Source organism: Simochromis diagramma, unplaced genomic scaffold (assembly GCF_900408965.1).
Source record: "Simochromis diagramma unplaced genomic scaffold, fSimDia1.1 OVJJ01000421.1, whole genome shotgun sequence".
Taxonomy (NCBI): Eukaryota; Metazoa; Chordata; class Actinopteri; order Cichliformes; family Cichlidae; genus Simochromis; species Simochromis diagramma.
This window is the reverse complement of record NW_024387250.1, coordinates 4,525,278-4,539,332: the sequence shown is the minus strand read 5'-3', so window position 1 is coordinate 4,539,332 and position 14,055 is coordinate 4,525,278. Positions and strand designations below refer to the sequence as shown.

At 37.9% G+C, this 14,055-nt stretch overlaps 1 protein-coding gene across 1 annotated transcript in view; it reads left to right on the top strand.

Moving 5' to 3' along the window:
• Positions 1-14,055, top strand: part of hpse2 (heparanase 2) — a 53,703-nt gene that overhangs the window by 2,761 nt on the left and 36,887 nt on the right. The window contains exon 3 of the mRNA XM_040001453.1: positions 591-752. Within this exon, the coding sequence (XP_039857387.1) occupies positions 591-752 (162 nt within the window). The remainder of the gene's footprint in view (positions 1-590; positions 753-14,055) is intronic.

Genomic DNA, 14,055 nt, shown 5'->3' with positions numbered 1-14,055 from the left:
AACAAAAAACCCCATAAATAAATAAAAATTAAAAAACGGCAGATATGTGGCTAGATATTTTTATATGGCTTTATTAAAGTGTGCTGACAAAATATTAGAAACACGTCTTAGTATAACCCAGTGGACTACAGTTTAACGCATCCCTAATGTGTACACTTTAAAAATTAACTTGGATTAATTTTATTTAAATAGTTTGATCGCACACTTCATGTTAGACACATGATAAAGGCAGAGCACTATAGACTGTATTAATTTTAGATAAATGTGTGTTATCCAAAAAAAAGTCACAACTGAGGATGTAAATGGCGATGTAAGGAGGTGGTCTATATACTTAGTCTTGCTAGATATCAATAAAACACGTGTGTTTCTTTGAATAGTAACAGACTGGGTTACAGATATAACTTTATGTTCTGGCTTTGGCAGTGTGTTAAACTGCCGCAGTCTTCTGGTTTCAGTGTGACTGAATTAAAAATTTAAAATAAAATAAAAAAAGATATGTACAGTTTGGGGTGAAAAATTGCAACATAGGTTTCTCTATGGCAAAAAATATTAATAAAATAATAATTTCTTCCATTCATTCTGGTTTTCAGATATTGTGCGCAGTGACATTGCACTGGACAAGCAGAAGGGCTGCAAACTGGCCAGCCATCCTGATATAATGCTGGAGCTGCAGAGGGAGAAGGCAGCCACCACCCAGCTTGTTCTGCTAAAAGAGCAACTGTCTAACATCTACAGCAACATTACAATAACAGGTAGGAGATCACACACACACACAAGCACGCACACGCACGCACACGCACGCACGCACAAAATAGGCCTTTTTTGGCACTTATTCATATCCTGGCGTATTGTCTGCAGTTTGTTCATACACATGCATGTGCACTCACATGAGGTTCAAAGCACACCAGTGTAAACCATCAGCTTTCAGAATGACAAATGTAATTTGTAAAGGAGGAATGTAAGGATGGATATAGGGGTGCAGCAGCAGGCAAGTAAACAGAGCACTGACATTTTCGCTGGTTACAGTTAACTCAACCTGACTGCAGAAGGAACTCTGACGTCTTGATGTTGGGTGGGCTGCATTTCTTATCTGTTTTCCTTTGTGATTGATTGGGATGGAAATAAGAAGCTGCAGGAGAGGATAGTAACAGAGGCAAAAGTAAAATATTGGATTTATGTTTTAAAAGTATTGTACTGCTCAGAAAAGTCCACAGACTTGGACTTGGTAATAAATTGGCTGCATCTGTCAGCAATAATTAATTGATGCTGTTTGTTTGGTTTCAGAGGACTTTGGATTCAAAATAAAATTGTAGTTGATTACTAGGAAGGTTAAGTCTTATACACGCCCTTTTTATCTTCGTTAGCATATTGAAAAGTCAGTGGGTTGGAATTGTGTTTTGGGTTGGCGGGATTTTTATACCGAAATCCGAACCACCCAAAAAAAAGAGTTTCAAAACCTGTAAGTTCTTTTGGAAAAGTAATGTTGGACTTGGAAATTAGCAGGGACCTGAGTTGAAGGGAATCATTAGATACAGTGATGTACATGACCACGTGTTCTCTGTCTGGAGACATTAAAAATATTTGGCCATGCGAATCTTAAAGTCATTGATAAATTATGTAAAGAATCCAAATATACGTTAATTGAACCCCGTTGAATGTGCCACTAATATTTTTGGTCATAACATGCAGAGAACAAAAAAGCCTTGCATGAGTTGGTCTACAGAGTATTTTTCATGTATTCAGACTGTACTGCTTCCCTGGGACTCTGTGTTGCTGTGTGAGTGATAGAGGCAGATATGAAGACCATACATCAGCTGCATATTTTCAAATAGTCTCAAGTGCAACAGTGAAAACACAGACATATCGCATTTATCAAAGTAGGCAAATACACAGAAGAAGAATTTGTACCTGCTCGGGTGTGGGGTCAGTTCACAAGTTCAGGTCAGGAGTTATTTACTGTAGCACCCTATCATTAATACTGATCTGTTGACTGTGCAAAAAAACCCCATGGCCCTGCAGTATTTCATTGTATCACTGCAGGAACTGAAGATTTTACACAGAGTTCCAGCATTTTTGGACATCTACTGCACATGAGAGTTTGAAGTTTTTTGGGGGGTTTGTTTCTTTGTCTTTTTTTTTTAACAGCCAGATCTATTGTTGATCAAACATGCTGGTAGCAATTACGTAATTATATTTTCTTGCATTGTTCTCATATGGTGCTCATATGAATACAAATTTAAAGACACAGTACGAGCAACTAGTAATGCGGATGTTATGGCCAAGCTTGTTGAGACATGCAACTTATATAATTTCAGAAAAGCATATAACATGACTACTGTGCGAAACTGTAAGATCAGCAGAAAATAGTGTTGGAGTATCCAGTTCTGCAGTTCAAATCTCAACAAATACTTATTACACACACAATGTTGTTGTGATGCATTGACATCATTTGCATTATCATTCTGGTATTGTCTGAGTTGCTGTTTCTTGAAAAAGAAATAGCCATAATCTTAAAAAAACATGATCAGGACACCTAGTCCCAGTCTTACATGTAGTATAGTGCTAATGTTGCTCAAAATTAAGACCACATTTCCCATAAACCCTGCTGCTTCCTGTCACAAAGAGGATGTTAGCAGCAGCAGCTGCAGCATAGAGGAGAGGCAACAGCTTGTCTCTATGACTAAAAGATATGTTATTTTATCCTGTAAATACTGTTTTCAAACTGTATTTAAATTTGATGAAGCAAGTTGATGAAGTATAATCTTAAAATATTGATACATTTAACCTTTTGTGAATATGAACTAATTGTTATTTTCCTAGATTTGAGACATTTTAAGTGTTTGGGACTCATGGAGAATCATGTCCTTTTAAATGGTAAAACCTCAGTTTGGAGACCCATAGGTTATGCTAGTTTTACGCAGGTGCCACATTTCTTATCAGACTGCACTTAATTTAGCGAAAGTCTTTTCACAAAAACATCTAATTTTTCCAAACACAGGCTAAGCTAAAAGCAATTATTTGAAGCTATTAAGGAAATTGGTGAGGCTATTGGTTTCTTTTAAAGGTGCAAAAACAAAAAATGTGGAACTGAGCAACCATTAGTTGAGAAATACAGTGGGGCAAAAAAGTATTTAGTCAGCCACCGATTGTGCAAGTTCCCCCACCTAAAATGATGACAGAGGTCAGTAATTTGCACCAGAGGTACACTTCAACTGTGAGAGACAGAATGTGAAAAAAAAATCCATGAACTCACATGGTAGGATTTGTAAAGAATTTATTCGTAAATCAGGGTGGAAAATAAGTATTTGGTCACCTCAAACAAGGAAAATCTCTGGCTCTCACAGACCTGTAACGTCTTCTGTAAGAAGCTTTCCTGTCCCCCACTCGTTACCTGTATGAATGGCACCTGTTTGAACTCATCATCTGTATAAAAGACACCTGTCCACAGCCTCAAACAGTCAGACTCCAAACTCCGCCATGGCCAAGACCAAAGAGCTTTCGAAGGACACCAGGAAAAGTATTGTAGACCTGCACCAGACTGGGAAGAGTGAATCTACAATAGGCAAGCAGCTTGGTGTGAAAAAATCAACTGTGGGAGCAATCATCAGAAAATGGAAGACATACAAGACCACTGATAATCTCCCTCGATCTGAGGCTCCACGCAAGAGCTCATCCCGTGGGGTCAAAATGATCATGAGAACGGTGAGCAAAGATCCCAGAACCACACGGGGGGACCTGGTGAATGACCTGCAGAGAGCTGGGACCAAAGTAACAAAGGTCACCATCAGTAACACACTACAACGGCAGGGAATCAAATCCCGCAGTGCCAGACTGTGTTCCGCTGCTGAAGCCAGTGCATGTCCAGGCCCGTCTGAAGTTTGCCAGAGAGCACATGGATGATACAGCAGAGGATTGGGAGAATGTCATGTGGTCAGATGAAACCAAAGTAGAACTCTTTGGTATAAACTCAACTCGTCGTGTTTGGAGGAAGAAGAATACCGAGTTGCATCCCAAGAACACCATATCTACTGTGAAGCATGAGGGTGGAAACATCATGCTATGGGGCTGTTTTTCTGCCAAGGGGACAGGACGACTGATCCGTGTTAAGGACAGAATGAATGGGGCCATGTATCGTGAGATTTTGAGCCAAAACCTCCTTCCATCAGTGAGAACTTTGAAGATGAAACGAGGCTGGGTCTTCCAACATGACAATGATCCAAAACACACCGCCCGGGCAACAAAGGAGTGGCTCCGTAAGAAGCATTTGAAAGTCCTGGAGTGGCCTAGCCAGTCTCCAGACCTCAACCCCATAGAAAATCTGTGGCGGGAGTTGAAAGTCCGTGTTGCTCGGCGACAGCCCCAAAACATCACTGCTCTCGAGAAGATCTGCATGGAGGAATGGGCCAAAATACCAGCTACTGTGTGTGCAAACTTGGTAAAGACCTATAGTAAACGTTTGACCTCTGTTATTGCCAACAAAGGTTATGTTACAAAGTATTGAGTTGTATTTTTGTTATTGACCAAATACTTATTTTCCACCCTGATTTACGAATAAATTCTTTACAAATCCTACCATGTGGATTCATGGATTTTTTTTTTTCACATTCTGTCTCTCACAGTTGAAGTGTACCTCTGGTGCAAATTACTGACCTCTGTCATCATTTTAGGTGGGGGAACTTGCGCAATCGGTGGCTGACTAAATACTTTTTTGCCCCACTGTAAGTCACCAGAATGCATGCTGATGACACTGAAAAAGTCCTGAAAGTGTGAACATGTTTGTGTGTGAAGTCCAATCTGTGCAGAAACTTCATCTCCGTGCAGGAGAGAAACAGGGGTTCAGAGGCACTAAGGATGTGTTTAAATATGGTCTGGTAACAATTAGTCAAGATCTGGGTGTGTGTGTTTGTGTGGGTGAGTGTGTGTGCTTGTGGTGTATATGTGTGTGTGTGTGAAGGCAGGTGGTGTTTTAAAGACCTTTAACAGTCTCTCTTCATCCTTTTCCACTCACCACTGTCTGACCTTTGGCCTAGGCTTGTTAGAGCTATCAGTAATGGGGCCACTCTGAGTTTACATGCGCACACACATTCAGCTGGGGTATGAAGTTGAGAAATTACCATGACCTTAGACAAGGTCATGGCGAGCGTCATTTCATGTCTCTCTGCAGGAGAATATTCCTCCATCAAGGATCACTTCCTGGACCTTTTTCTCTTTTTTTTTCTTTACTTTTTCTTCTCTAACTCTATCAGTTTCCTTTTCTTCATAACACAACACCTCTCTTATATTTACTGTTAGTTTAGCTATTCTGATTTCACATGAGGATAGGCATGTTTTACACTGAATGAAGCGACCAGTCCGTTCAACTTGGGACATTGAAAACCTCGTTCATGTATTGAATACTCAAAGGATAAACACAATTCAATTTAGGAATTCCTATACTGTGTTATTCTTGTCATATAAAACTGGAAGATCAGTATTTGTGAATAGGAACCAGAAGAAAATCTTCCAAAAACAGAGAAATCTGAGAAGCAAGAGTGAAGAGGAGGACATTGTCAGTAATGAGGTCTGCAGCTGCTTGCAGGAGAGTGAATGGAAAAGCAGTTTTCTATTTTACTTTAAAAGTATCAATGATCTTGAAATGTTTTCTTTGACATTAAATACAAAAAGAACTCATTCTAATCAGTGTTTAGTGTTTTTATAGCTCTAGCTGAAAACAGCTGCACCAATGGGAAGAAACTGCATTGTGCCTACACAATTTTTATATATATATATATATATATATATATATATATATATATATATATATATACACACACACACACACACACACACACACACACACACACACACACACACACACACACAGTGAAAGAAATTATGGTGACAGAGATACAAAAAGCTACACTGTCCTTTACTGTTAAAATTTAAAAGCAGAGTCTGTCTTTAGGCAATACTGAATATGAATATTATGATATGATTTCTTATACCTTTTGCAAAAACTGCATAAAATCAATATTTGTCATATTCAATGCAGCCCTACCCAGACACTGAGGTAATAGTATTATTTGGTTGGTTATTTTATGTTTACATGCATGAATAGTTACATCATTGGGGGAGGAATTATCTTGATGAAATATGGCAGTTGATTAGCAGTTGATTTCCTCATAAAGGCAAGATGTCAAACTCCAAGATAACTGGCAGTTTTGTGGTCCTTGTTAAAGCCAGCTGTTGCTTGTTGGAGAAGCTAAGAATGAAGATCACTGCAGAAGGAGTGAAGTTATTAGGACTTTAAATTAGTAGTGTCCCCTGCACAAACTATTGCAAAGAGGAGTCATTATGTGATGGTACATAGAGATGAATTTATTTTAATTGAGTATAGTGAGACAAAGATGACCACTTCACTTGATCAAATTTTGGTTTGAGATGACACACTTAAGAATATTATTTTAATGTAAGATGAGTCAAATGTTGGCTTCATGATCTAGCAGATGGTTTGGAGCCTGATGTCACAATTTAGCCTCTACTCTTTCTCTGTTTCTTAGTCTGATCTCACACTCGCAGTATTAAGTGACATGAATGTTTACGGGATTTAATCAGTTGTTAGGTATACGCAAACTGAGAGTAGATCAGACACTAATACCATGAGCCTCTCTCTGTAAGTTGGCACAGTCAAGGCTAGAAACCGCTAACAGAAAGATGCATAGCTCCCCAGGAAACATGAGAAGAATGACAGAAAAGTGAAATATGTTAATGTTTATGTAATGTATTCTTTGCAACAAATGTGCTTGTGCACTTGATAAAGGTCATTATGCTTAAATGAAATCTTGGACACGTAGTTTATTTGGCGTGTGTACAATTCTACCTAAACATGAAGTCTACATGTAAAACTGAAGGGTTTTTTGTCAACGACTGTATGTTTCAGTGACTTAGTCAGTGTTCAGATTCTGAGTTGCAACATATGGGAGAATAGAGGAGAATTTCACTGTATGCATATCTCAAATGTTCCACAGAGTTAGAGGATAGCCTTTCTAAGCCTGCTAGAAAATATGAACAGGGCTGGACATGCAAACTTTGATTATTACTTTTGACTGTTTTCATTAATACTGTACACACTGCTGCACTCTAACTTGTGAAACCAGCTGTACTTTTGTGTACACACTTGATGTAAAACTGCACATCAAATGTGTAAACACATATTGAAATATTTCACCCCAGCTCAGATATCAAATCGGATTTTTTGTGCGAAAAACTCCTATCCTGTGTGCAGTACAACTGTGGAAACTGAAATGAAATTCTTGACAGAAAGCATAATGAGACACTAACATACAGGAATATGTTAAAAATCTGGAAAGACAAACATTAGGAACAGAACGGGGAATTCACTGAACATCTGTGAATGGCTTGAAAATGTTTTCATCAAAACAAACTGGCACAGCTGTCTATAGCCTCTAGTTATAACTTTCTCTTTTTAAAAAATCAAAACACATTTTCTCGCAGCACTGGGAAACATGCTCTATTCTTTGTATTTGTTCTGCTCACCAACTTCTCCCAGACCTTTATCACTCCTCTTCTTAATCGTATGCTTTAAACTCTTTCGTGAGTGACCAGAAGTGTTTCTCCAACGGCTTCTTTATCTTTTTGTTTAAAATTGCCTCAGTTAGTATGTTCACACTTTGCGTGAACTGTAATAGATTTGGTTTTTGGTGTTGCAGCTGCTTCAGTACCCGGACCATCTTTAGCTCACTGCTGAATACAGATTTATGAGAGTTTCCCCTGCCAAGTTTCACACGGTAACACTACAGTGCAGCCAGTTGCCATGTCAGCAGGAGAGTGAATATAATCTGCTTTGATTTGTATATACACTGTAAAAAAGAAAAAGTTGAGAAAACTTAAAATTTCAAGGCAACATGATGCAAGAGATTTTTGAGTTTTCTCAACTTTTGCCAACTGTTGTTGACTTAACGAAGATTTACAAGTTCTGCCAACTTGGATCTTCTTGTTCACCTAATTAGGATAATCCTGGAAGTCTAACGAAGAAATTCTGGTTTCATTGCCATGTTTTTCTGCCTTCACCAAACAAAGGATATTCTTGTTGAGTAATCATACAATTCTTACTCCAGTGAGTTGGAAATTTACCTATATAAGTAAAAGAAATGTATGCTGTTATTGTACTTGAAAAAACACTCAAATAGATATAGAATAAAACAAAGCACAATTCAATGTTATCTAAAAGCTTGTTTATTTTGTTCAACAGTGCTTTCAGTACATTTCAGAATGTCATGGGTAGTAGGGTGAATTTCTGTTAAAAAAAAAAAAAAGAAAGAAAGAAAGAAAGAAAAGAAAAAAAGAAATAACAAACAAACAAAAGCGTGTTGCCAGTTTCTTTTGGGTGCTTTGTGCACCCCAGCAGAGACATTAAAATTCCGGAGCCCAGAACCAAAATAGAAAAGTGTCCAGCAACTTAATAATTCACGCACACACCCTGACCGTCTTGTAAAAGCTGAACATAACTATTGCACATTAAAAAGGGTAGTGCCACAAACGAGTGCCTATGTACCCAGACATTGACATTTTACATGGGCTTACTATGATGAACTATGGAAGTTAAAAGTTATTAGAAATGTTACCATCAATGAAGAAGAAACTAACAGGTAAAACACCAGTTCTATGCTTCATATGGAAAACACTATAACAAATCTTTCTATAACAACCAAACCATATATTCTCAACAATACAGATTCATCGGACTAAAATTTACATTTCGAATAATGATTTATCCACTTCACCTTCATAAAGTCCGACCAGGTCAAAATAAGATGGCTTGAACTGCTTCAAAGGTATAACTCATCTGCTTTGGATAATCAATGTTGAGGGCATACAGAAGGCCAAAGAGGTGTGGCAGGGCAGTAGAGAGATCTGGAATGTTATGTAGCACGATGTCCCCTTCCAACACATCGTCGGCATCGTCATCTTGTAGGATGGTGAGGATGGCAACTGATGCACCGTTCAACACTGGTTCCAAAATGTCAGTGTCCTGAAGAAAAGTAAAATATGAATTATTGAAAGCTAAGAAAAACTAAAGACCAAACAAATTTCTAAAGATTTTAACTTTAACCTCTATACCATGCTGGTCGTTTGACCTATGGAGGTTTTAAGAAGAAAAAGCTTATTTTCCTTTAATTAATGCCACCTTGTGAGTTTTGTACAAACATATTTTCTTCTGGAACATCCACTAACAATGCCCAGCTGCTGCTCAGCAGAAAAAAAAAAAAAGGAGTGGGAGTTATGACAACTGCAATCCCCACTATAAAATTATCTGGACTGCACTGAGGAAGTGTACATTTCCATTTTGGATTAACTCATCCTTTAAAAACATCTCATAGCAATTAGTTTTACTTGCATTACTTTTTTGTACTTACTAAGCATTTCAGGAAAACCTCTGTTGCATCTTCTCTTGAGGAAAATGGGCTGGCTTCTCGGTGCCCTTTGGACACAATGTCGGATGTCTAAAGAGTATTCAGTGGAAAACAAGAATTTCAATTAGTGTAGTAACATGGTGTACTATACACAATGCAAAATCAGAACTCTAATAGTAAAGAAAATAAAGCACAGGTCAGACCCAGCAACACGCAAAACTTACAAAACAACAACACCACCACCATGTTAACAATTTTACTTTCTTTTTACAAATTAAATAAAATATTGCCAAATAAGAACAAAGCAATGACTGATGACATTAATTTTTACTGACATGTCCACTGATGTGTTTTGTTTGAAGCCAACATCTTTTTCCATTTCTGTTAGGAGAAAAGTATACTCTCTTCTAAAAATGTCAGATGAAGAAGCACTTCACTCACCTGTTCGTCAAGTTTATCCAGGAGGTCTTCCATCTCCTCACAAAGAGCTCCCTTCTTAGACCGGTACAGATTCAGCAGGCCAGGCACAAATTTGTCAAGGGATGCATTGAAGGTCCCCAGGAGGTCTTTGCTTATGATCCGATGACATTTTTCAGATATCTAAACAAGACATTCACCAAAATATTGTCATTTATTCAGCACAGAAAATTCCTGGGTAGCTGTCTTGGACAGTCTGCACCATGTTATATGCCTGACTGTGTTATCAACAGCAAAACCTGCTTCAAAAATCTCTTATGAATACATCTTTAGCACAGGAACAGAAACACCCTCCACAAAAACCAGTATCAATATGCAAATACATATTATGTTCTAAGTTGCACCAAAATCCGTGACCAATCAGATTCTGTGACCTGCCTTAGTATTCTTTCCCTAACCATCTCAGTCTATAGAAGTCCTATTTCTACCACTAAAAGAAAAACAACAAAAAACCCAAAACATGCCAAGTCAAAATTATGAGATTGCCTTTCTGTTTAACAATTTCGATTTAGCATGGGGACTCTTTTCTTGTACTGCCAGAAATGTTCACGGTAAGGATTTCAATATAACACTGGCAAGGGCCTTGACTGGAGTGGTAGCACAAGATAATAAAGTTGGCCAATGCATTACCCCAGCAAATACTGTACTACTTCAATATAGTCAATCTAGTATAAATCATGCCCAATTTGAATAATAATTAAATTATAAATAAATTAGGACAGTCTTACCTCCTCAGAGGAAAACAGCGCAGGTCATCTTTCCTGGACCTCAGATACCATAGGCTGACACTCCACGACTTCTCTCCGCTTGAGAGAAAATGTTTGCAATAATGAAACATTTCAATATAATGTAGAGAAAAACGAGAAAAAAAAGTTACGGATCGGACTCCCCGATCCTTACTACGCATGTGCAAAGTCGGCCGGACAGATCGCGTCTACCCGTGGAATCAATACTCCAACAAAAAGGCTCTCAAAACAATACAATACTTTCCACAGCTTTGAAGGATGGGTCAGGTGTATCCTTCGTGGCCCACCCTTTGCCAGAATTCATAGCGCGGCCCAGCCGATTCTAGTTTCAAACAATGGCGGCAGCCACTTAGTTTTAATATTACTCTTATTACCCTTTCTGCGCCACAAAGTAAACTTTTAAGATGTTTTCAGGCGAGAACTTTGGCCACGTTTGTTCAAATTTTCTTAGCAGGTTTTCAGTCCAGAACACATCGACAAACCACAATCACACAGCTCAGGTCTGCTCAGGCTCGTTTGGTCTAGTTCAAACTTGTTCAGCCCACGTGTTCCAGTCATCTACGGGGTTTCCCACTGGTTCCCAACTCGACTCAAAAAAATCTACTCAAAAGTTGATAATCTTTGTTATGCTCTTTAGAAAATCTTAGTTAGGACAACAATGGAAGAAAATTGTTGGTCAGACAAGCTTTTTTAGGTTGTAAATGGAAAATTTTATTTCTAAGTCAGTTTAATTTGAAAACTTTAATCAAATCAACAATTACTAGTTAGCGTTTTTACAGTGTATCCATAATGATATTATTAGATATGAGCAGCTATTGCGGTTCTTGGACAGAGTGGAGGTAGTTGAAAAAACATTAAAGGTTGTGTGCATATTTTTTCATGCAATGTATTGCCCAACTGTTTACTTTATTGTACTATTAAAAGAAGAGATGCTAGAACCCTGCTGTGTTGTCCTGCCAATAGCTTAAGGGAGTCAGAAGCATAGCATTTCTTTTCACAGATACGTGAAGTGTGAATTTTAAGTATTTTTCTGCCTTCAAACTGCACTCACACTGAGGTGAAGCAAAATTACTGCTGTCTTATATGAAGTTGGTGTTGAAGAGGTTTTGCAATAGTAATTTCACAAATTTTAATTAAATTCTTTTGCATTTTTAAACTTTTCATTTATTGCAAAGAAGAAATATTTAAATTGGACTGTTTTGTGTTCTGCCAATTCAAGCAGTAACTGCAAACTGGACAAAGCCTATTATGATAATACCCAAAATAAGCTTTTCCAAATTAGCGTTAAATTCTGTTTGAAATTCAGAATTGTTTTCTGGTCTTAGGTTTTACATAGTAGCTTTTTTTTTTTTTTTTTTTTTTTAGTATTACATTAGATGCAATACACACACTTATGAAAGCGCATTAGAACCAGACTGGGGACAGTACTGTTGGTATCCACACGCTGAAATCTGGGCACATACTTGATTTCTGGACTACAAAAGTCAATATTTGTCTGACAATGATCTGCCTGAAAACCAGTTAACAAAAACAGGATTTATAGTTACAAAAGGGATCCATGTGTCAAAAAAACACACCATAAATTTAAAGTGAGTAGTAAAATTATTAATGTCTTCATTCCTTGCACACCTTGAGCAAATTTTCTGCACTTTAGTTTACCTATTGGCTTAAAATGTATCCCATCTGCTTTTATATCTTTTGAAACAAGACATGCTCTTTTCTTTTGGGTTTTTGTTCAGAACCATAACCTTCTTTGTAGTTTTTTTCATATATATTTTGTGGCTTTCAGGGATTTACTTCATTGCATTTGTCCTCTCGGTCACCATGTGTATCATCTTAGCGCAGATGTGTTTAAAGTCATGTTCATTTTAAGTGTATCTGTAATAACAACCATTCTCTAAATAACTTGCATCATTAGATTATTCATGTTCATGTGCACACTGAAAAGATTTGGATCCAGACTTAAACCCTGCGGCACGTCACTGCAACCAGTTTCACACACAGAGCCATTTACAGCATAACTCAAAGTAGTGAACTATCTATAGACAAAGGAGCTCAGTCAGTACATGACTACATGTGAATTTGTGTGACCTTTTTCTATGTGTGTTTGGCTGAATTTATAATGTGCTTTTTTCTCATTCTTACATGTCAGTTTACAATTATCACCAGTGATGTAATCTCAGCGTGACAAACGTTTGATTGCCATATAGCCTACTTTTTTTCCTTACTCTTTCCACATGGCCTACACAGATCCAGAAGTGTCTGTTTTTCCTTGATCGAAAGAATACCCAGTGTTTAAATCATGGATGGACATAACATGTAATTCCATGTGTTTGCAATATGCCCCGAGACAAGTGCCAGCAACCTGCAAACGAATGTCATTTTAATAGCCTGATGCATGGGAAATGTTTGAAAGCAGTCCTTCCTCTCCCGTGATTGTTTGGCATGACATCCAACCTCCACATTTTTCTTCAGAGCTCTAGAAAACATACGTTTTGTGTCAAATTTCAAATCATGGCACTGTGTTCTTGACTGCTTTGAGCAAGCTTGTACCAGTGGGATGGCTCTGTTGCTGGAATGCTGGTACCTCTTGAATATATGTGTGTCTAGGTCTCCGTGTGTGTGTGTTTATACAGACTGTAAGTGTGTGTATGGGTCCAGATGAAGTTGTTATCCCGAGGCAGAAAACATGCCTCCTTCATTACCAGTGAGACACATTTTATTTCCTTAATTTGACTCTTAGGCTGTCATCCGTTATTTATGAGATTACCCTGTATGTGTGTGTGTGTGTGTGTGTGTGTGTGTGTGTGTGTGTGTGTGTGTGTGTGTGTTTGTGTGTGTGCCTGTCCATATGTATTCATTGTGTGTACAGTTTGCACTGGAAATAGGGTCTGGTAAGGGGCTAAAAAGCTGTAACTGCTGTTTAGAGAGGTGATTTGACTTGGTGTTTAAGAACGTTACGCTAATGTTTCTTCTCTCAACTACTTACCCTGGAATTTAACACACTCATTAGCATCGCACAAATGTTGGCAACATTGCTACATGCGTGTGTGTGCTCCAGGAAAGTGTCTGCTATTTCTTGTAGCGAGAGAATACAGTTTTGTCGGGGCTGAGCCGTCATCAGTACGTATCTAAGGAGTTGAGTAAATTTTAGCATGAGTACATAAACACTGTTCTTTTATATTACATTTTTGTATTAAGAAATTAAAATAAAATATTTTCATATGTTTTACCTGAATAATTTTAATATTATTTTTTTTCCTCCTACATTCTGCTTAACGTTTCTGTAATACTTAGTTGCAGTGGTAAATGTAACTTTAGATATATAATATATATGCACAGTTGCAGAATATGGATGGGGCTACTTACCACCTTTTCAGACTGACGTTCTTCCTCTAGTCTAATGTGATTTGCACCCA